This window comes from Penicillium malachiteum (genome assembly GCF_028827825.1).
Source record: "Penicillium malachiteum strain IBT 17515 chromosome Unknown utg000002l:1.0-8849297.0:1.0-8852440.0, whole genome shotgun sequence".
NCBI classification, from domain to species: Eukaryota; Fungi; Ascomycota; class Eurotiomycetes; order Eurotiales; family Aspergillaceae; genus Penicillium; species Penicillium malachiteum.
Window position 1 is genome coordinate 3,670,432 of NW_026643095.1, and position 24,642 is coordinate 3,695,073.

The following is a 24,642-nucleotide window of genomic DNA, read 5'->3' on the forward strand; positions in this document are numbered from 1 at the left end:
GTGGAAACCAAACAAGAAGAATTTTCCTTCTTCATACCGTGTTTTTGTTTTTCAAACTTGCTGTGTTTATTCTGGTTTTGACTGCGCAAGGGGTTGTTCTATCACTTTGGTGTTTCTTTTGGTGGGTGGGGATCGTGTCCGGGCTAGTGACCGCCACGGACTGAAATTAAATCCTCCGTGTCGCAGGGACGGAGTAGTGAGTCAGGGTCCGCTGTCTTCCGGCTATCAGAAATATTCATATGTTGTCATTAGATCGCGATATTGAGCTCTATAAAGGCCAAATGTAAAAGCGTGATCTTTTCCATGGTTTAAAATGGCCAATCAAGACTTGGGCTCCTTTTAGATTCAAGACTAAATCTCGAGGCTGTAGGGTGTTGAATTCATCAATTGATTGGCGGTCATAAGACATGGATATATAGTTTCCAAGGTTGTTCCCGAGGTCGTGTGAGCTTTACGGCTGCCAATGATTAATTGTGGCTGAGCTCTTTAAACATCACGAAGAATAGGTCTCAAGTAAGCAGCCATGTCTCACATGACCGTATCCCAGCCGGTAAGTTTCCTGTGATGAATGATCCTTAAATCAATTGAACCAACGAGCGAAGTCTAAATTCAGCAAGACCATGAGACATTGATCATAACAAACGAACAGTACCTCCAGGGCTATGCATTAGTCAGTCCCAGGCCCAGCAGCTGGTAGATAACCTTGGAACCGAGACGGTGTGCCGTCAGAATAAATTGCGCTCATTTGCGTTGTAATATGTATTCGGCCATAATGGGCACTGCCAAGCGGGTGGTAAAATTGAAATCTATATGGGTAATTCAGAAACGGTATTAACGATGACAACTCGTCCACCATTGAGTGCTTGATCCACTCGGGAGTGGCCGTTCAAAAACCGTGGTCAATCCAAAATATAGAGATCTGGTATGGTTGCTCTGTCTTCCAGGAATACATCATCATAAAAAGATACACAGTCCAGTGTGGTAAAATGTACTCCAGACCTCGGGAGTAATTAGCTCAAAGGGTCCATGGCAGGTCTGCAAAAGGAGCCAAGCCTTTCTGGTCGTTTTTAGCGTGAATGGACCCCTCCCACCCCAGACACGGCAGGGAAATTGGCACCATGCGATAGAGAGTTTTCTTCCATGGGAAAGAGGGGGGCGGAATAAACGCTGTGTGTCTCCCCGGAAAATTCTGTCGCTGAGGCCTCCGGAAGAGGGCGCTTGAAAACGGGTGGTATGGTCTGAAATATCAGTTTATCCAGATGTCCCTAGGGATGGATTCAGTGTGGTGGCTCGCACGAGTCTTTCTGCCATCTACTTCCCTTGGTCAATAACATTTGAAGTTTCTCAAAAGAGCCTTGAAGTACTCCGTATTGGTATTTCCTTAGACATATTCAGTACCCGCACAAACTCTGAATGTGGGTATACAGAGGTCATCTTGTGGCAAAATTATGTAGGGACTCGCAGATCAAGATGACGATGAATCACGAGCAAGTCGCAGCAGCACTCAGGGACACACTTAAAGGGGCTTAGGGCACAACTTAACTCCACTCAGGGCCCATTAGAGACTCCATTCACTCCATTCACGGGCCCGCGTGTGATTAAAGTGGAAGGCGATCGGCCGCTTATCCCAGGGAACCATACATAAGTGGGTCAGTGCCTGATGACATATCATTTCTTGGCTTATTATTGGTGGAGAATGCGTATAATGATGGAAAGTAAATACTTCTTTGTAACAGTACATTATCATACCCAAACAAACTGAACCAAACAGACCCGAAAAAGGGGTTGTAAACACACTGCAGAATGCCGCCAAGATGGTAAGTAAATGGTTTTGTGTGGGTATCGGGAACAGACCCCTTGACCCTGAGCAAGGACCCCATTGACTCCCCGAAGATGAGGAATAATATCTCCTTCCTTTTCTTTTCTCTCAACTCACACGCTCATTAACCACAGGGATCACTCATTTAACGCCCTATTCAACTTGGTTTCTCTCGATTATCGACCCCGATCAACCGCGACCTTTCAGTTACCAACGCGACTGGTCTCCCCCGATCCACTGGTCCAAATATCTAAACAAAGCTGAAGGGGATAGAACACAATCCCCTCTTCACCTCTTTGTGCAACCTACCACCAGGCTACTTGTAACCGATTCCTATCGCTCACCGGTTCTTCTCTACTTCTATCCCTTTCCGACCGTGGTGTCCTTGTACTTCGACCCGAAATAAACTCGACGAACATCAACCACACAAGACGTATCGCCACGTCTAAAAAAGCCACGCCGGCCACGGGAATCGAATTTCTCATAACATTTTTGACTCAAGAAGCTCTGAAGGATAACGCAGGTCGTTCCTTGCTCTTCTCTTTCTTTCTATTTGCGCTGCAGACTGCGTCTTGCGGTGTATCATTCGCTTTTCATAACTCAACTCGACATCATTTCTTTCTAATATCGACATGCCTTTCACGATGCGCTCCACTCTCCTGGTATCAAGCATGCTCTTCGCGGGCAACTCGATCGCCAAACCTTTTGAATTCCTCGCACCGCGGGCCTCTCTGACACTTGTAGGCTGCTACAGCAGCTCAGAAGGTCTCACCAATCAAACATCATATGAATTCCAGAGTTCAGGATGGTGTGAAGACAGATGTGTTGAATACAATGCAGCTGTATTTGCATTGACTGCTGGTTCTGATTGTCTTTGTGGAGAAGAACTCCCTCCCACATCAGACAAGGTCGATTCGAGCAAGTGCAATACAGAATGTGATGGATGGCCATCAGATATGTGTACGTCTCATCAGGGTCACCTATGGGGGGCAATTTGAATATTAACATTCTTATAGGTGGTGGAAGTGGGTACTACTCCCTCTACACAACTGGCTTAGAAACCAATGTTGGTACATATGGTAGTGAGACAGCGTCGGCGTCGTCGTCGTCATCTACATCGACGAGCAGCGCCAGCAATAATAACTCGACTGCTTCCCATACCGACAATACAGGAAGTACGGTCTCAACCAATTCCGTTGGTGAGACAGTCACGATGACGGCTGTTAGTCATGTTCAAAATGCCGCCGATGCCCAAAAGTCAGAGACACAGAAAGCCAAAAGTGAACATAACACAGCCTCGATTGCCGCAGGTGTCGTGGTGGGTGTTGTTGGTGTCGCCGCTTTGGCTGGTGCGATATTCTTTTTCCACCGATCTCGCAAGCAAAAGTCACAAGGATTTGGTGGTGGTGCCCGAGGTTACGGTCGCAATTCGCAGCTCCCCATGACGGACTCGCGCTTTGATGGCCAGTACATGGCACAGCGCCGCCAAAGCAATGGCAGTATCGATGATGATCACGACTTTTCTCGCCGAATCCTGCAGGTTCGTAGCTCCGAGCTATCCTAATTATGAACTTTTAGCTAACCTCTTTGCCCTAGGTCACCAATCCTGACCGTTCCTAGCTCGCATAACCATCTCCTTCATCCTTCACTCCTCCCTGGTTATGTTAGTTTTCCTACATGTTGCGTCAGATTTTGTTCGGGTTTTTAAGCGGAGTTACGATATCCGAAAGGCATATGGCTCGACCCGATTCGATGTCCATATTGAGTTATTTTGATTTACTTTTTCTTGTTGATCACGTTCTTGAACATGTTTTCAGTGGACTCTTACTTGACCAATTTATCTCAGCCCTGTGGCATCTTACCAAAGGCTAGCATCCACCTTTGGTTTGCTCAGGCCAATTTATCAATCACTGTCTCAGCAGAAAGGAATGTTGGCAGGATTTTGTATCCGAAAAGGCGTTTCATTTCAATTATCGATGCTCGTATCACTTGAGCAGATCATTTTATCTCTTTTTTAAGACTACTACCAACACGATTCTTCCTAACAGCTTCTAATATCTCATACCGTCCATTCGTCGGGCCCTTATCTAGGTCGCCATTTCATCCCGATCATGAATCTTGGTCTCTTATTTTTAAGACTTATCAACAGACATTCAAAGCAGGAATGTATATGTTCAATATATGATACTACTCGTAGCTTACCTTTTAAGTCGCTAGAATTGTTCTCTTGGGGGTGTTTCGCAACACACCGGCGATCGACAAACGACATCTCTTCTTGGGTTTTGTCGTATTTCGTTCCCCGGGTGGCGATATCCTAGTCTTGTAGTCCCATATTAGCCCCTCCAGGAATTCATAATAGATATCCTCTTCAAGTTTCCCTCTTGATTCCATACACTTTTCTTTTCTGAATGCGGGAACCTAACCTTGGACCGTGGGACTTGGTCACCACTTGTGTTCCACGGAACCCCATACTCCTCTATTTCAACGACATGTCTACGCATTGTAGACATCTGGGCAACGACATTGCACCTTTCCCCGCATATCGTCAATTCCGTCTCTGATCGATGCATTTCGCCACCGTGTTAGCACTCAAACATATCTTGTAAACTGATCTCCGTGAACCCCTCCATCCCCACCAAATACAGCATTTCCACCCAAAATGCCTCTAAAGCGCAAGGTATCCCTTGCAAACCCCGACAACTCGGAGCGACATGGATTAAAAGAACAATACCAGAGGCACTCCACAAAACACCCATTCAAACCCTACCCCGCCTCCAAAATCTACCGCCTCATCGAACCAGGACCCATCCTCCTCGTCTCAACAGGCTCCCTTTCCTCAAAAACTCACAACCTCATGACCCTAGGCTTCCACATGATGCTGCGACACGACACTCCCGCATTAATGAACATATGTCTCGGCCCATGGGATGCTAGCTTCACCTTACTCTCCGAGTCCCGCTCCTGCGTCCTCGCCATCCCAGATATCTCGATCGCGACCTCAGTAATCGATATCGGGAACTGCAGTGGTGACGAGGTGGATAAGTGGACGAAGTTCGGATTTCAAGCGTTACCTGCTGCGAAGGTCGAGGCACCGCTGGTTGGCGGAGATGGTATTATCGCTAACATTGAGTGTGTGGTTCATGATGATTCCATGGTTGAGCGATATAACCTTTGGGTACTTAAGGCTGTGCGGGCTTGGGTGAGGGGAGGGTTTGATGAGGATGATGCATCTGGGCAGAGGATGCGAATGTTCCATCATCGTGGTGATGGGTCCTTTGTTGTTGATGGGGAGGTGTTGGATTTGAGAGAGAGAATGGTTAAATGGAGGGAGTTCCAGGATTAATTGGACGCCATGGTACTTCCAGGCCTAGGTATGGATGAGATTTTTCAATTGTTTGTGGATTTGATATATTAATTAGCGCAGTGATTGGGATTGACGTTGGTTCCAGGCTGCTCGTGACCTCGGGAGTTATCCAAGTCGATGTTGCTCGATTTTGTGTTCGCAATCCACACCCATCTACACCTAAGTACTACTACTTAGTATCCGCAACGATATATATCACCCCCGGGGCCGTTACATACTACTACAACCAGTGATCACGAACACATCTAGTACCACTAGCACTGATTAAGGTCGCAATAATCAATTTTCGCATAATATCAAAACCAATGGATGGATATCACAAAGTCTACACGATAAAAAAAGACTCCAATGTTCAAAATTTCGAACTAGTTGATTTTGTTCCAATGTCGGCGGATGGGCAACAAAGCTAAGCTGCGCATGACACCAAGAAACCCACAATGGACTTTGAAGACTCGACCACACCACCCACTTCGATTGACCTCAACACATCTACACTAACTATAGTCGTTCAATTCTCCTCAATGTTCCGAGCCCCTCGAATACCACTGGCATGACATCAGTTACCAGCAACGGGATCACGCCGTCGTAGTCGTACGGAGATGCGAGTCAGACCTCACCCCCGGTGCACGGGAAATGAGTCCTAAGTGCGCCTCTGAGGTCATGATCCAAAAAATGGGGTCAACACAATTCTCGACTCGCATGAAACTAAACCCAATCACCGCCTGATTCCCGAATTTCGCATCTCCTCATCCACTGTGTCTACGTCTTTCATGTTTGACCTGTCGTATGTTGGGTGAATCAGACCCACTCAGCGCTGTTGACTCGTTCGCGCGCCCACTCTTCCCGATGCGACTAACAATTGGAAAGACGCGATATTCGCCACCGTAACCAACGGCGGTAAGGCGGACATGATCCGACGTTCAAAAATTGGAGACATCCTTCTTTAGTGTGATTTCAAAGGACGGCAATGAATTTGGAAGGATTGGATCCTTGCGCCAATTCTTTGATTTTGGTGTTTTCTTTTTTCTTTGTTGCCTTGGGTCTCGAGCTTTGAGTGGGGTGGCGATTATCACGACCTCAATTAGGGAGGTGGAGGGACCCCTCGAAGGATCGAGATGATTTATCTGAAATCGACTTTTGGGTCTCCCACCCACTCTAATTTACATCTCGGGTTGATGTTAACCCACATCCAACAGTGTGAGTGCGATGAGATCATGCGATCCTGAGGGATGATTATCTGCCGTCCCCAGAGCTGTATACGGGAAGACCCTAGAGAAGGATCTCGCATCCCTTTCGTGTTCGAACTCTAGACCTCATACTTCCTCAACTATTGCTTCCTTCACCACGGAGCTATGCACAGCTTCGGTACAGGGTAAAGGCAGTCAGCAACTACAATCCTTAAAATGACGTGTGACAGACTCGAAGTGGCAATCTTCAATATTGAAGGATGCAAGTCAACATGCAGTGAGGAGTGTATGGCTTAAAGGAATTCGATTATTCTTCACACGCCTGCCGCGATGGCGGCTGACTCGACAACAATTTCCAGACTAGGAGTTGGGGTAATCCTGTTGGCAGTACACCAACTTGAACCAACAATAAAGAACGAACCTGAATGGATGAATAGACTCTCATGCAGTGTCATGTACAGGGTATTCTATGTGTCCTGTGCATAGAATGAAGAAAGCATGTGCCAAAATCTAGACTTTGATTTCTGCATTTAGAACGGTTGCGTTGTCCATTCTCTCCGAAGGATGCATTTGAATGATCCCCGGAAATTCTCCTAAGTGGATTTGAAACCGCCATCGCGGTCGTGCAGCTTATTCCTTGGGCGAATAAGCGGTGTCCCCCAAACCAACAGCGGCTGTGAAATCTAACTCGCCAATATTGTTGCGGCGCCAGGGACATGATGTCATTGTGCGTGCGTAGATCCCTGTCCGCCGGTTCTCTGCGCTTTTCTATAGGCTGACAGACCACCTAAACGTCAGGAGGCTTGAACTAAAACTGCAGGTTAGCGTGAGATCGCGGTGTAATGAGGCGGATGGAAGATTACTCGATTCGTAGATTATGGTGCGCTGTTAGTTGGGTTGGGTGGGATGATTGGATGTGGTTGATTAAGTTAACCCAGCAAAGAGTCAGTTGGTTATCTCTTTCTAATTGAGGATCTGATTGCGTTGATCTTGCATTTACTAGTAATTCCAGTAAATAGTCGCGGGGTTTTTCCTTTCTTGCATTTGATCATTAATTTGGTTCTAAGTCTAGATGAATGAAAATTATCAACATTAACAAAGAAATGATATTAATATGTTAAGACGACAAGGCAGCTTTGTACTAGTACTCCGTAGACCTCCGTCAGTTGGAAAAGAGGGGTCAAGATCTCATTTCCGGGGACCTTGTTATCAATCCCATTGTATCAGACCTATGACCTAGCCCTAGGGTATGGAAAGTACTCCGATCTTTGAACCGGACAATCTGGAAGCCCGCTTGAACCAACAACTTCAACTTTAGCCTTACTAATCGAGGAAGAAGTGCGCGAAAAATAGATGTGAGTGATCGCCGGCCCACCATATTTCCGCGATCTGCGCCTCTAGATGTCTCCATGTGGTTTATCAAGGCGTTCTCATCAGTGGGGCCTCGCGCAATGATCCGGAAATCTCGGAGCATTACAAGCCACTCGACCAAGGTCTATGGGATGAGTGACTCCAATCCTGGTACTCACTTAGCATGGCTTCATTAATCCAGAAGATCAACCACAAGCTAAACCAGATGTATTCCTGCTAGAACCATGGTAAGCATGCCGATCTTTTCCACTGATAAGTGGATCAAGGTAACATACTCCGTAGTTCGCGCTGATCTACTAGATAATCAGGAATGCGCAAAAAAGGTTATATTGCATCCATGGATGTCAGCAGATAGTTCAATATAGCATCACTGACTATAGTAGAGTGTTGGTTTAACCCCAAATTTTGGGAATCCTGAAGGATGAAAAAGAAGTATAATCTAATAGAATGATGATAGAAATCATGCACAATGATGCTTATGAGACGCTTGTCTAGAAAGCAGCCCCAATCACCTGATCTACTAGACGTTGGCTTGAAATGCCATGTGGTTGTATGGAGTCCTCAACCACATGGTGGTGGCGAATCTGTAAGTCTGAAACTGAGGATCAACCCCCCCTTCTTGATGATCGGAGATCAGATCTAGTCCTCGTCGACCCAGAATAGAAACAGGTCATCATCTGCAAGTGCTTGTCACATCGTCAACTGCATTCTGAAACGGCTGATCCACATGTGGCTGGTAAGGGGGTTCGTTTCGGCCCTTCTTCGCGTGGTGTATGTGCCTCAGTCACTCAGAAGGTGGGGAAAAGATGTGATGATTGTACGCACGGGCATGCATGAACGTGCATAAACCCATGTTGTGAGATAAAAATAATTCATGATCAACACTACCAACCCACACCAAGTCCACGTGTAAGCAAACCTGAAACCGCCTTACTCCAATATGGGAATCAACCATTATCATTACCTTTATGAGCTTAGTTCGCAGGATTGCATTATGTTGCAGTAGTGTGGCCCCCAATATCTCCACAGTTATTCTTGAGACTGGGGACTGAATCCTTTGACTGATTGGGATGATATTATGGTTAATTAACGGATATTCCATTTAGTCATTTAGTCTCGTTAATATATTCTCGATTTGATTATTATTTTTATTTGATTTTAATCCTGAATCCTTCGTATCCACACCACCACATGGTTGAGCAGGGATTCCCACCTTGGCCGTTACCGCACGGGAAATGAGATTAGAATCCTGATACTATCCATCTTCCAAGGTTTACCAATTTGCAATTTACCCACAAGTGCCCCATTTGCCATGTGTTATGTACAATCCCTCACCATTCGGCCGTCGGCAAATCCAAATCCTCCAGTCCGGAAATTCCAAGATTCTCATCTAAGTACAATGCAACGCTGTAGCGAACTATTGATTTTTGACTTGATTGTCATTAAACTTGAGGGTTGAAGGCATTCCTGAACCCCACCCCCCTTTAACATGCATGACAATTGATTGCAACAGAGTACATACTCCATAGTGATTGTCTTCTAAGCTAGCTGCTAAGTGGAGCTTAGATGCATATTTGACTATGGATTCTTCAGGCTAGGTCTGTGTGTACCTGCTTCTATAGAACTATAGAGGGGACGAATGAATCCTTCAGACAAGACCTAGATTTTGGCCTTCATCGGTATTCATCGGAACTCCCCTCAATTACCTCGTCACTATAGACGTCACCGCTGAAGGAATATCAAGTGTGTGTCTGGGTTCAGTGTAAAGTTTTCCACATATGCATCTAAAATTGGATACACCATCAACCTTCAAGGTTCAAGGTAAGTGAGGTCTTCCCAACCACCGCGGAAGAGGCGGCCTCGAGGATCATGAATTTCCATTTTGGGAAATTCCATACTCGACTCAGTTCAAAGCTGATATAACAATCCAAAACAACCATCCCCTGAAACCCTAAACACAGACACCATGTGCTCCTGCACTAAATAAAGACAGAAATAAAGAATCTTAATGCATCTGCAAGCCCACGATCCACCAAAGAACCATCCATGCATTCATCCTGTCCACTGTGGCTGTCTCCTCCATCTTTCCATGCCAATCAGACAAAAAGATAGAAAGCCACATGGCTTGATCTTCAATCCCGCACCAGAACAGTCTGAAACCTCCTCGCCCCCATGAATCTCATGCAGACCATCCACGGGCACCCCGATGTACTAGTTGTACCTGCCAGTATATTTAAGGCACGGAAGATACACTACCCCAGCTGAAACAAGTACCCGGTGCCAGAGCCTGAGCGTTCATAGGGGCACAAGCCCTACGATGGACTCCGTACTAGACACCAAAAGGGAAATCAGAAAAGAACCTTAGGTACAATCTGACTGTGTACAAGCCTCAGGCTTGAGCCCTGGAGGGAGCTTCAAGTTGAAGCTAGTCTACTCCAGGGAGACTCAAGTAACCCCACCCACGTGGCCTACAATCTTCGAGATCCAGACTATATTCTATATACAGCACACGCATAGTAAGCATTCGTAGCTGGTACAAAATGACGATTTCAAATATCTGAAGGATTAAATGCATTTTAATTGGCATGATTGTCTTCAGACCCTTAATCCTTTTCAGACTGAAGACTCGAAGGATCCACGCAGGATCACTGCACATGTGTTGAATTCAGTGGCTGTTTCATTTTCCATTACTCAGTAGACCTGAAGAATTGGAGAAAGGCTCAAACCTGAAGAGCCCCTCTCCATCGGCCCCCAATTGCTGAAAATATCACCGGTACGGGTTGTGGAGTGTGTGGAGCAATTCCAAGGTTGTCGCATGGTTATTCCCCACGAGGATAAGGGCCAAACCAGAGAACGGGAGAAAGAAGTGGATGAGGAAGAGAGAAAGAGGACTAGTCAGTTAGTTGGTTCCAATTTCCACATGGTACCTACAGTAACGCTATGTAGGTACAGCGAACTAAGCTTGAGTTGTAGTCGGTCCTCTTGGCATAATAATTCCAAAGCGGAAATAGTAAACGGGAACCAATATCATTCCGTGAAGATTGAAGGAATAATTACATTTGTCAGTTAGCGTGTCCACATGGGCACTTACTGAATATTCACGACATTCTGCATACTAAAAAAGAACTAGTTTTATTCTTCACTCTCCATCTACAACATTGAATTTGAAATTTCACACTAAAATTTAACCTCTTCATTAAAAGAATTGTCAATGACAGTATCTTTTTTTGGAATGCTTACGAGTCATGATCATTTCTTGATGATTTGTGTAAATTCGCGGAATATGCTTCTTCCTACACTAATGCACTTAATAAGCATGTGCATATAGACTAACCTAAGATGTTAAAACCATGCGACCTAATCTTCCTGCAACAGTTCAAATGTTGTATCACATCACGTTTCTTTTTATTCCCCACCGAGTACTCTTAGTAACATTTGAATGTACTCCATCGGTGAACGGACCCATACATAGACTCAATTTCCCATAAGAAATCATAAAATGGACGGAAACACTGACACGACGATCATAAAAATATCATTGGCTTGTTCGGATGGAATGCAGATCCACGTATCTATTCTGGGCTTCTGATTTGGGTTTATGTGTCTGTGCGAATCCAAATCTGTTTCTCAGAGTTCCGCCAATCTAATCACTTTAATCATGATTCTGCCTTACCAGAATATACTTTGTACAGCGAAGCACAAACTCAGCCTGTCCCAAAAACGATTCAGGGTTCAAGTTCAAGTTGCAGTGAGGCTGAGGATGAAAAGTATATTTCTCGTTTTATCTCAATTAGGAAATAAATTGTTCGGAGATTTCCTGGACTTTGGTTCACCGTTGAATCCGGTTGGGCTGAATTGAGGGTAAAGTCTGCGATAACTGGTGGGGAGAAGAGGGGGTGCTTTGGTCGCAGGTGGACAGAGCTGGGAGAGATATTTATTTCCTAGTCGAATTGACCAACCAGAGAATACTTAGTTGGAGGTAGTGGGGTAAGTAGTAGGGACTAAACTCAGACAGGTATATGTATTCGAGTGTTGGAAATTATGAGGCTGATAGCGCTTATGCGTTGGGTATGGGTACATGTTTTCTACGTGGGCATATACGCTAGAAGTAGAAGTCGAACCAAGAGGTTGGGATTCACATTTACTAGAGAAAAGGATAGGGGAGACTTGAAAGAGAAGGACCAAAGGTTTGTTGATGGTGTTTTTCTTAGTTGGGTTTGTTTCTTGATTCCCCGGGTTATTGCCGGAGTGACTTGTCCGATGTCCGGCTCGTCGCTATATGCTAGTATGGTAGCACATTCGGTAAAGGGGGTAATTACGTCGGTTCCACCCGGGTCCTTATGAAACTACCAAAATAATGTGCGAGACTTTCGCAGTATCCATCTCAACAATATCGCAAATAGAGCCTAGAGCGCGAAGGACTCAAAGGACTCTAGGGCACGGGAGCGGAACGGGTCATCGGGGACACGGAGGAGGGAAAAGAAATTTAGAGTAGATCACCATTTCTGTGCCCCCCTTCCTGCAACCTGCAACCAGATTTGGATAATGTTAACTTGCTTCTTTGAGAATTCAAAATCCACTCTTCTAGTGAGAAGTCAGGACCACAAGGAGATTCGCCGTGTTGCAAAGTAAAACCTCACCAGAGAGTCGGGATGGTGGAGCATCTCTTTGGGGGGAGTATTCGCGAGCCAAGCAACATTATCACCGGCCTCATATTATTATCATAGTATGATCATGCCACTTTTTTGATCCTAAATTGAATACACTATATCGGAAGTTTAAGTAAAATCTGAGGTAAGATTTCCTGCAGAGATTACATCAGAGCCCTCTGGAGGTCACATCCCGTGGATGACTGAGCCCTAGACCGTAAACAAACAAGTTCCATTATAGACTTCCAAGGTTCTATCGCTCCAGGCCTTTTTTCATGAAGAATCAATTTGGAATAAGTGGATAAACACATTTTGTTTCTTGGACGATTTCTATATTCATGTTTCTATTTTTCGCCCCAACATTTAACTTGAATCTCTCGTTGGGATAAAAAGACCCACTAGTATGAAGCTCAAGTCTACAGTGCCAAAAGACATTCAGTTCACCGATCGGCCGGGGGTGGGAACAAGGGCGAGAACAATTTTGTTTTTCTTCTCTTTTCAAAATTGTTTTTCTTCTCTTTTCTCTCTCTGAAGAGCCTCGTAGTGGAGACATTCATATAGATAGCGTGATATTATTGGCGGGTTCGGAAGAGTACACAGTGGAGCGGTTTGATCGCGCATACTCAAGCTCGCACTCTCTACTCCAGGAGTCAATACCCGATAACGTCCGGCAAGATTCCGCGATGCAGATCGACATCTCTCTCCCTTTCCCATGTGCAGTCTCTATTTTTGACAAATATTCCTCGCTTGCGGCTAGGACCCATATCACCGGAAGCGAAAAAGTGGAATATGATATCTCGATTGAGATTAATGCCAGCCTCTAAATTTTCAAAGTGGAGAGCTCGGGATAAGGGAAACGGGAAGTCAGCGAACAACTAAGAATAAAAATAAAACTTCCCTATTACTAGACTGTAAATGGACAAATATGCAAGATGAGGATCGAGAGAAAAAAAAACAACAGAAAAAACTGACTCCATTCACTATGGGCCCTCGTGTTATGCGAGTCCTTTCTCCCCGGTTAATGCATGAAGAGACGCCATGGCGTCTACAGTAGCACCCACTCCAGCCGTGTCTACTGGACTTTACACTGGTCGGATCGGCCTCGACACCTAAAAAAAGAACCAACATTGAATCCTCGATTCTGACTCGTGCAATTTACTAGCTTTAAAGCCTTTCTGCAAAGTCAGAGTCATCTGGCCTATGACGCTATTACTATCAGTTGTAGGCCCATAGTCCTTTCTTCAGGCCGTAACAAGCAATAAAAAATTATCAGTGAGACATGGGGAATGTGATTGCTTGGCGAGAAGTCCCTTCTTTTTTTGCTATCTTTTCTTTTTTTTGCATGGTATGGGAAAATAATAATAATTTTGAACTCCCTTACGTGTATCCCACTATACCGATAAGGGCATACAGTGCGCTACTAAAAACCAACAGTGGGCTTTCTCCATGCATTTAGTGCGGACAGCTGTTCCGGGACCCGCGTGCATTTTGCTGTCATCGCGATTGTTGTCGATCACTTAATCCACGCGATGGAGACTCATCCTGAGATGGAGTAGATAAAATTTTAGTAGTGAAAAAAAATTGATGTAAAACTTGGGTACGACATTGTCCGTCACTAATTCATCACGAATAATTTCGTCATGATCCACGGGTTGAAGCTGGAGGAATCTCACCCTGGTTTAATTTTTTCCACGTGAGGGAAAATGGGGGAAAAGGAAGAAAAAGAGAAGACAGACGAGGATTGGCGCGAACCGTAGTATTGACCAGTTAAAATGATTCAAGTGTTGGAGTGGAGAGAAGTGTCGATTATACCCCAGAATGGTAGAGACTGCGATTCAAGGAGACCTATGGAGTACAGTGACTTAACCGGAATTCTTCTGCACTAAATGAGACTAAAATGGCGAAAGTGGACCCAAGCGGACCAAAGTAGGCTAAAAGTAGACTAAAAAGGGACTAAAAAGGGACTAAAGTGGACTAAACAGGGACTAAATGTTGGTAGGAGCGCGACATGTGCGAGTGGAGTCAGGTGTGATTTATCCGAATGGACCAAGCATATTCAACTTTGACCACGCGAGATGTGTAAATGAACGGGTTGCACAGGGAACAGAGACGATCCCCCTTGTACGGAGTAGTTCGAATCTCAAATCTATACTTGGAATTTCAATCTGCTTGGCGTTCATTTCAGTTTATTCGTTAATTCAAGTTTGAGTCAAGCTTCAGGGCAATGATGATTCAAGTTTCAAATCCTGCTTATTTTGCAGGAGGATTTGACCTGTCATCATCAAACTTGAAGATATTATCCCTCTGCAAGTGCTGCGGTGAAAGCTTATTGATGAGCCTTGTCAAAATGTAATCTTCACTGCGGCTAACCTATGAATCTCTAAGAATAACTTGACTAGATAGTGGAGCGTGCGAGCTTTTAGATGTTTCTTTTTTTAATTATGTTTTATCCCCCACGAATATGGAGTACATGATATGCTCCCTTCGGAATTCTCACCCTGCTGATTTGCTCCTTACTGTCAGATCGGCGCCCGGGAGAAGCATATCATCTGCATCTCTCATGTAGAGAAGAATAGTAGAAACCCAAGAAAAAAATTAGACATGAAACAAATAGCCCCTGCATGGTGAGAAGGACCCATTACTATGATCCCCAACCACGCGAATGACGGTGGCAAGGAATCCTGTGCAGAACGAAGGATTCATTCCAGAATGTCGAGCGATCATTCAGATCGCGTGTTTCAAGAATGTTCCTAAATTTTTGGAGATGGGAACAAGCATGCATGTTCCTCACTGTTTCAGGAATTTGGGAATGTTCCACCCTTACTGACAAAAGGACCAATTCCCTCGTGGCACGATATAGTACATTGTACTACTAGTACATAGTACTAGTACTACAGGGAGAAGCTATTCCCCGGGATTATGCCGCGTGGCATGAGAGTCATGACTAAGGGAGGAGTGTGCGCCATGCTACATACACATGTACCTACACATGGACATGCGGAATGCGGACCATTTACTAGGTAAACCATCGCCTATTTTTAATCCTTACATTGAAATCAAGGGTGATTCTAATTCCCGTCTAATCCGAGCCTCATAGAATTGTACTAGTATCTCGCTTGTTCATGCTATTAGAAGGTTAAGTTGATCTTGTTCTAGGGCAGTAACAAAATAATCCAAATATAGATACAAATTAAGATTATGAACACATTGACCGTGATGATCAAATTTCTTGAACCCCAGTGACGTTGATCGGGGCCAAGATCTAGGTGTTTGGACTCGGGGCCGAAGGGGAGGGTGGGGACCTATGACCCGGGTGTCCATTCACCCTATAGAGTAAAGGATCGGCAGCATGAAACAAGCTACCGCAGAAGTAGAACTGCACCTTGGTGGGCAGGGCTCACCCACGCCCGTCTTAAGGCGGACCACTGACCCCACTAGGCTGAATCCAAGGCATTTCGATCACGGGCCAATTACTCCACAACTCGGGTCTTCCGAGTTGGTAACAAATATCTGATCTATGTACTATTTGAACAAAGGATATGATACAAAGAATTATGAGGTTGAAAGAAAGATCGAGGGTGTGGTCGTACAATCTGGGGATGGATTACAATGTCATTCCAATTTGAAAGGAATGCCATGTTTTTTTTTCTTCCCTCTAGACGTGTTACATTCCTCCAGGATCATGCCTGTCGGTAACCAATCGCAAGGGGGATTACCTGTTGGGGCCAGGGCCAGTCTTATACCTAAATAGGCATCGTGTGCGATCCTTCGTATCGCCCAAAATGGCCCTATGGGAACCATGTTGGATCCACCTAACCTCTCTGTGTTTAGTGGGGCAAACCCGTTATGTTCCGTGGGAGCTTGGACTTGAGCTCTGCTGCATCACTTTGTGTTACTTGAGTTAGTTTACCTAGGTAGTATTGATAATAAATTGTATAGTAGTTATAGAAATAGTTATTGAGAAGCTTGAACACAACAGAATATCCTATAATAATATCTAGGTAATAATTAAGAGGAAGTAAATTTGCTTAGTTTCCCGAGATATCGGTAGCGAGCGAGCCATACAGGATGAGTTCACCTCCACTATCTCAATGGCCCAGAACGCCGTTTTGGCGCATTAACAATCCTTCGCTCAATGTGGTAATTAAGAGGGATCGGCACGGAATAATTATAATCATAATAAATATAATAAAATATTATAAAATCTTGTAAAAATTAAATCATGAATAATAAATCATAATAACATCAATTAGTCTGAATTAATCCTGCACGCCTCAGCCGCACCCCTTGACAACGTGGTGTAATTTTAGGATTGCTTGATCTTCCCGCCTGATCTTCGCCTCCACGCCCGTGCTGGGTTCCCTGGAAATTATGGGTATTTTTGGATTATTTTTTTAATTATATTATTGATCATTTATTTTATTATAATTATTTAATTATTTTTGATTATTCTGATTATTTCATTATTCTCATTTTATTATTTTTATTATCTTATTTTATTTGATTTTAGAAAGCCTAATAATCCGCCGGTAGATCGCTGTACCACTGTAGGAACAGCCTTGCTAGTCTCATCGCTCCTCTATATCAGTCCACTCCTTCCTCCGCTTCTTCACCTCTTCTGCAGTTTCAGATCTCACGCACCTTCCTCTCCTACAATTACATCACCCTCCCTCCCAAGCTTCTCATCTATATAGCTTCCCATCCTCCCCCCTCCTCTCATCCCATTCACAGGATGATCAGTGCTTCTTCGACTGAGCGAAAGACAACTACTGTATCTTCGAACATCATCTCAGTTCTCAACTCTCCCACTTCTTCTTCTTCTCCTTCTCCACGACTCTCTCAGTCTCAATCTCCCAACATGGTTGGCCGCAAGAACAACATGCGCCCAAGTCCCCAGGCCGAGATCCCTATGCCTATCACCTACACTCCCACCACCCACCGCATTAGCAAGGCAAAGAAGGGCAAGCGCGTTCATGCTTGCGAGTACCCCGGTTGCAACAAGGTATGCGCACCTTCGATTCAAGTTACAATCCACCAAAAAAATCGCAATCCAACTGACATCGATTTCGCGCTCAGGTCTTCACTCGTGCCGAACACCGCAGACGCCATGAATTGAACCACAACCCAGAAGCTTCTTACCGATGCTCACACCCCGGATGCAAGAAGGCTTTCCACCGTCCGGATTTGCTTGCGCGACACATGGAGCGACAGTGAGTTGGATGCGCGAACCTACAAAGCTTTCTCAAGAAGCTAACAATTTCCCAGTGAACTCGAGTCGCAATCCGAGCAGACTCAATGGGCTCCTCATACTCAGACTCAGATGACCCAGGACTCAACTTCAATTCCCCGCTGTGTTTCGATGGATACTGGTTCTCTGCTCTCTGGTACTTCTCAGCCCAACTCTATGTCTATTGGCGCTCTGGTTGCGCCTGGTATTCACCCGGATCTGGCCAACGACTGCTCTCTGGTGTGGAGTGGTATGGATCTGCCTCTGCAGCAGCCTCGCCCTTCCACCAACTTGTTCCACCACCAGCTCCCCGAAAATGTCGATGACAGCCCATTTTACTCTTCACCCGCCGAGACTTGCCCCTCGCCTCTTTCCGATACCGCTTTCTCTCTCCCCACCCACACCAGCTCGATCTCTTCCGGCTCCGTTTCAATGATGGACCAGTACCCCAAGGGTCTGATGAAGACTGATCTGACTGCCTCTCCCCTTCAAATGCACTCTCCTCTGCGCTGGGACCCCTCAGATGTTGTTCCTACTTCACATCTGGTTCCAATGACTATGGGAGAGGACCTGATCCAACCGCCTGTTCAGTGCCACTACCCTTCTCCTTCTTGGTCTAACGATTGCCTGCCCTACGATGATCATGTTCAGTCATTGGCCCACTTCCAGCCCATCAGCTGGAAGCAATGGACCATGTAAAGCCCCCCCCTCAACGGGTCTTGATTTCTATTTGATAGCGTTCCCGCCTTTTACCTGAATGCTTTTATTTCACGACTGTTCATGATACATCTACACCAGCTGCCACGTGGGGCTGGCCCTCACGATTTCCTCCCATTTCTCGGGGCGTGGGCGGCATCACCGCATCTAATCTCCCTTGAACTCCGAGATTGGCGGCGCCAGGCAAAAAAGCGCGCCATTTTCTCAACTCTCCACCCCACTCCACTGAGACTTGGGATCCACGAAACCATCGGTGTTCGAAATTGCCTCAGTTCGCGGGGCGCGAATAATCCCGGCCCTCGAGCGCAAAAAGGCGCGACCGCGGAGCAACCTTTACTGTGGAGAAAGCTCCACTTTAGGTCCAAAACTTCCCAGCGGTGGACCGAAGGGAGAAAAGAAAATGACAAAGGAAATGCCTTTTTTGTTTTTTTTCTTATTTCATTTGTTTCTTTGTTTCTTTTGTTGGTTTTTTTCATTTGTTGGTTTGGGTGTACCCTTTTTTACAATAAAGGAACGGACTTGGGCTTATAGACTTGCTTTTTCTGTCTGTTTTTACACTGTTTTTTTTCTGTTTGATTGGATGACGATCTCATGATTTTCAACGCGTCTCCTGCTGGCTGTATACCCTTGAGAAACGACTCTCGCTTGTACATAATTCACAATACACATACGAACCTGATGTGCCTGAACCTTTTACTCCTAGTCTGTACTTGTCTGGTCTCCTTAGTTTCCATGGTACTCATGATCGTCGTGTGCCATGGTCGGCTAACCCTTGGTTCGGCACAGATCATTCCAAATCGCGGAGAATCTCGCTTGCTTCCCGACGACGTAATGGGGAACCTTGCGGATAAATCCGACTTTACAATATGGAGTCGCGAGTAATGAGTGGAAATCTCGCTACGAATTTCGACTTATTATATGAACACAGTTGCAAAAGCAATTATTCCAAAAGCATAAAATTAGTTAACAAAGAATAACATTGAATAAAGAAGATCCAGAATGATCTATCTAGAAAAATCCCTGAATCTTTAATCTTCTAGAATCCTACAAGTTGAAAAAGCGCGTCATCCCCGATTCCATAATCCATAGATTAATTTCGCATCGCCGATGTACTCCGATCGGTCGATCCCCGGGCGAGATGCGATATCGCGAACCCATACAAAGTAGACTCGGCAAAAACTTGAACTCTCCAGATGTCCCTTTCCAGTAAATTTCCGATTTATAATCTCAATCCCAAGTTACCCCGTTTTTGACTTTTTCTTCTAATCAGTTCACCCCTTGTTAACTTAAACCTACACCAAAAAGCTAAGCTATACAAATCCTCTTGGCTAGGGGTCTCTCCCGCGTTGCCGCCTTCACACCGTGCACGACCCATCGACCCGCATACATTTGAAATCAGTCACCTGAGAACTTTCCGCGATATCCACCGCACGCGTGAAGACTTCATCGTTTCTACGGAGAAAGGAAGTGTTCAACGAATCTACCATGGTCGAGTTCGCGGTAGACTATGGACTACGGAGTAAACGGAGACGAATCCGAGTCCGAAGCCGAACTAGAATCCACCAACGGCTTTGTCATTATGGAAATCATTTCCAATTTCTACCCTATCATGGATCCGTCAACGTATACAGACCTCCACTTAAGACACTTAAGAACGGTTATCCATAACTACGTGCTTACATTGGATCTTATCGAACGGACTAACTACTCGGCTCCGAGGAACCGGGGTTTGAAAGAATCGTTGTGAGGACTCAACAGAATCAGATCATTTTGATGCCCAGGTGATGTTTCTTGAATTTGAGCACAGTTCAAATGTACCGCCGTTAGAATTTAAGATAAGGATAAGAATTTTTTGAACAAAGAGGAAAAAAGAACCAACATTTGAACGTGATAATTCATTCCAATGAAGCCTATGGCGGCACTGTGCGCCTCGGGCTCCTTAGTCTGGTCCACACACGCTTTAATCTCTGTACTTTTGTATGGGTAAATGATAGGCTCCGAAGAACGGAAAATGAAACGAATTTCTCGGACTAGATCAAATGTTCGCAGACTAGACAAAATACAAACTAGTCTACGCCTCTATGTCATGAACAGGGATTATTGTTGGTTGAGTTCAAATGTTGTCGTTGCCTAAGTACTGGATCTCAGCTGCTACTGCACTCCGTAGGGCGGACCAATTAATCCTGGATCATAAAGTTGACAGCAAACGATGTCGAGAAAGGTTAGTAGTGCGCGTATCTGCCTAATGAAGATCCTTGAAATCATATTCCCCTGCCACATGGTTTCCATTGGATGATTCCGTCTTCCCCGGACGTTTAGGCGACCCGTTATAGGTACATCTCCGTTGCTACATGTCCAGCTCATCACCGTGCAGGTATCCTGTCTATTGGGTCTGGATCATAACCCTGGTTATTAAATTTACAATTGCATACACCGGTTAAGATCCACACTGTCACCCTCATTCCTCACCTGCGTCACGGTGATTTTGACCCGGGTGTTGGGTAAGGGTTAAAACGAGTCGAGTTAGGAAAGATTAACAGAGACATGGGTGAACCATTGACTCGGATCTCTTCATTTCAATTTTTTTCATTTAATAATCCTGTAATATGATATTAATTAGTTCAAGTTAATTTTTTTTTGTACAAACTTTTGTACATAGTGATATGCAAACCCCGAACACAACAGCTAAACTCCATTGGGTCCATCTCGCGACATAGAGCTCGGGTATTCCGGTAAATTGATAGGTCAGTCCGTAAAAATCGTAAAGGCCCGGACCGCTTGGGTGAAATCGATCAGGCTCATTTAACCTGGGTGGAGGAGCCGTGTCGATCAGGGGGGTAAAAGACTCAGGGGTGGCTCGAGTGTTAACGAGGCTCTTCGGAGGAAATACTAGATGTAGGATACGGGGCTTTGTGAAAAAAAAATTTTCTTGCCTAAGAAGAACTCCTGATGAGCAACTGGATTGGAGGGTTTGCGCGTTGGGGACGGAGAGCATTCCTGCTTGGGATTTTTAGTGGGTAATCGATATGTAGTGTGTCTTGTGGGTGGGTGCACGCGGGAACGAAGTACGGATACGTTAACAGATTGATGGGTAGTTCTTGCATATCGTTATTAAGTGCGTATAGACGGAGAAGTCCGTTATAATAATTATGTATATGGATATTCGTTATTTGTTTTTCATTCTTTTCTCCATTTTACCCCTGGATGGATTTTTACTAGAGTTGCCTTGTTTGTAGGGGGTTTGATGGAGACGTGGGGAGGATTTGACGGGAGGCGTGCCAACTAAACGAGATCCGCATAGATTCGAGATGGTCTGGAGTTCTTGGCTTCGCTACTAAGCGATTCCTTCACCCCTATAACCTATACGGAGTGGGCATTTGACGAGTTCGTCAACCGTTCTCGTTTTGGGAAATTTTCATAGTGATCATTCTAGGAAATGGTCACTGGAAAATGCAGCTCGGGCGCAGTTCAGGGGTTGATGGAGTTCTGCAAGATTGCCACGGGTTCCTCCCTTTTACTCGATTGAGATAATGGAAATCCTTCGAGCTGGACGTTTGCAAGAATTAGTTGCCTAGGACTACTGTAGAGATTAATGCCCCTAATTTCTTTTTGTCTCACTTGGCCCTGCAGCTGGCCACATGGCTCCAGGGCTGAATGTAACCCCTCTTTTTGCGTGATATCATTACATGCACGTGGGCACGAGATAACTTTTGCCCAGGTGAGGAGAATGATTTGTAATGCCTTATTTCTTAGGCATAAAAGTCTGTCAAATAGTTATTGATAACTAAGGACTCCAAGTGGGGGTTCGGCCCGGGCCTGTTCAACTTGACTGTAATTCAAATTTGAGACTGGGAGCATTTTGAAAGGGCTAAATATGAATTTATGAACTGTTGAATGAAACTTGAAGTGGCCTTATGAAGAGCTCCAGGGCTGTCAGTTGGTGACACTGGGATAGCCGTTAAGCTCCAATCCGCAGATCATTTCGAGATCTTGGCAACGATAACATAATCTCGGTGATCGGAAATCCTGGGATCCCGACTCCAGATTCTTGGCACTGGAATACATTTACCATATAGTTCATTGCTGCAATATTTCACGGTCTCATATTGTTCTAACTCTTCAATGCATATGTTCAGCTCGTTAGCTCGGCACGTGATGGCGGAGGCTGGCTGATCTTCGAGCTGCGCATCGGTGAGTTACGTACTCCTGTCAGCACGAGTTCTCGTGAACGAAGACAATTACACATTCCTACAGTCGGGTGAAACACAGAAATACATCACACAATATCGTACAACAGCTCAATATGTCCTCTTCTGTTCAGCGACCTCTACTCGGCGGACAGCCGCGTACTAGATCTACTCGCATCTTCCAGCGGTACTTCACTTTGCCTGAGGTAGACGAACCCCGCATCGAGCAGTGCAGAAGATCCGCCCGCAATTTTCTCAGTTCGCGATGGGGTCATTACCTCATTCTCTTGCTGGTCGCAGTCGATGTCTGCTGTACTTTCGCCGATTTTCTCATTCAGCTCCATGTCTGTGAATTAAAGCAGACTAGTTTTGGTGCCGATAATGGGTGGGAAGTCACCCAAGAGGTTCTGAGTATCTCGAGCTTGGTGATCTCATGCCTGTTCATGGGGGAGTTGGTTGTTGCCGCTCTCAGTTTTGGAATGAAGTAAGTTCTATCTTAATTTCCTTTGGCCTGCGAGTGGGTGTGCAGAACTGGCTGCTAACTATACGCTAGGTACTTCTCGGACTGGTTCCATGTTTTCGATTCTCTGGTTATTATTGTCGCCTTCACCATTGAGGTTTCTCTTCGTGGAATAGGTGAAGAACTGGGATCCCTGGTCATTGTCTTGCGTCTCTGGCGCGTGTTTCAGATCATCGAAGAGCTGAGCTCTGCAAGTGAGGATTCACTCGAACAATATGAACAGGAGATTGAAAGACTCAAAGTGGAGAACAGCGATCTCCGAGACAGACTGGCTTTGACTGAGAATTTCTAATCATGAGGACACTACTGTTTGAGTATCCGGCTGTCAGGACAGCCTGGAGGGAGATTGGATACTGCAGGGGGCTTGGCGGGCTTTGCGCCTGCATGGTTGTTGTTGTTGTTTTCTGAGCATGCTGATTTTTTGTTTATGATGAGTTCGAGAGAGGCTTTTGATTTTCAAATCCTTCGCGCTTTTAATGATGGAACCGCCTGATCTCCAGGCTATCAAAGTAATTATCCTCAGGCTTCAAACACAACATAATGATATTTCGGGATCTTTTTTTATCGCTTTACCTGTCTCTATTACCTATCAATTCTTTTTACTCCTTCTCTCACTGGCACCTACTATTCGAATAACCTACATGTAACCATTTCTGTGATAGATAAGGATCATGGCCGACCCCGAGATCTAGAAGTGGCCTAGATCCATATTGTACTAGTATTGGCTTGACTTGGATGTTTGACAAACATGAAGCATATACATACTTTACTATGAGGAGAAACTGCAGCTTGATTATAAGAAGTTCAAGACATTGATTGATCAACTTCAAGTTGAACTACATAGTACATCCTAAATTTCAAATTCTCAAACTTACATACTACTTTATTCAAATGTTTCGTTCATATCATCTACCTCTTTTAACCCCATCAACAACTATCTTTCATGCCAACCTCAACTGCTAAAAGAAATGGATGACCAACTATCTTATTGGACTCCTTCAGCTACATATTGCTCAATCTTGTTGCCGGACCTGAAGTGCTTAAGCAGATCTCCCTGATCGAAGACTCGGACAAACCAATTCATGTCGTCACACCCACGTTTGACATATCTATTACTTACTTCTCTCTCCGACTTTGAGATGGAGGACCGGTGAGTACTTGTCCGTGTGCTACTCTATTCATCTCATTTGAAAATCCACTGACCTTTCCGCAAGTACGCCATCGTTCCTTCTTTGAGACTCGCTATCTATTCTCTCTATTTCAAGAGGAGTTTCTAAAATGGCTTATGGGAAGCCTCGCAACATGCGGGGCTAGACAGTACCTATGCTGGCCAGGCTAGGAGGTGTTCAACGATATCTGGACACCTTAATGGTAAAATGCCTAATGGTCTCAGCAATCTGCTCTCCTAAGCGCAGCAAAACGATCAAATTACAGCATGAACGATTTGTGCAGATCAGCAGTCACATTATGAAATGTTACTTTTTGGTTTCCAGCAGTAACCTTGGAAACAGATGGTGACAACATAATATCGCCGTTTCATTGAGGTCATATTCATCAAACCACCCAAAGCCATGACCAAGTAACCAATAAAGCATCAAATC

At 45.0% G+C, this 24,642-nt stretch overlaps 4 protein-coding genes across 4 annotated transcripts; all 4 read left to right on the plus strand.

Annotated features, from left to right (window-relative positions):
* Nucleotides 1-2,451: 2,451 nt before the first annotated feature.
* N7483_004426 (uncharacterized protein) lies at nt 2,452-3,439 on the plus strand (the record flags this gene model as incomplete). Its single annotated transcript, XM_057087863.1, has 3 exons — nt 2,452-2,779; nt 2,836-3,359; nt 3,416-3,439. The coding sequence occupies 3 exons, from the start codon at nt 2,452-2,454 to the stop codon at nt 3,437-3,439; spliced, it is 876 nt and encodes a 291-aa protein (XP_056947692.1).
* A 1,039-nt stretch (nt 3,440-4,478) lies between these two features.
* On the plus strand, nt 4,479-5,162 carry N7483_004427 (flavin reductase family protein; the record flags this gene model as incomplete). The annotated part of the gene is made up of 1 exon (XM_057087864.1): nt 4,479-5,162. One exon carries the CDS (start codon nt 4,479-4,481, stop codon nt 5,160-5,162), a length of 684 nt encoding a protein of 227 aa, XP_056947693.1.
* An 11,960-nt stretch (nt 5,163-17,122) lies between these two features.
* Nucleotides 17,123-18,316, plus strand: N7483_004428 (uncharacterized protein; the record flags this gene model as incomplete). The annotated part of the gene is made up of 3 exons (XM_057087865.1): nt 17,123-17,392; nt 17,467-17,600; nt 17,656-18,316. 3 exons carry the CDS (start codon nt 17,123-17,125, stop codon nt 18,314-18,316), a joined length of 1,065 nt encoding a protein of 354 aa, XP_056947694.1.
* A 4,321-nt stretch (nt 18,317-22,637) lies between these two features.
* On the plus strand, nt 22,638-23,333 carry N7483_004429 (uncharacterized protein; the record flags this gene model as incomplete). Its single annotated transcript, XM_057087866.1, has 2 exons — nt 22,638-23,005; nt 23,075-23,333. The coding sequence occupies 2 exons, from the start codon at nt 22,638-22,640 to the stop codon at nt 23,331-23,333; spliced, it is 627 nt and encodes a 208-aa protein (XP_056947695.1).
* Nucleotides 23,334-24,642: the final 1,309 nt, after the last annotated feature.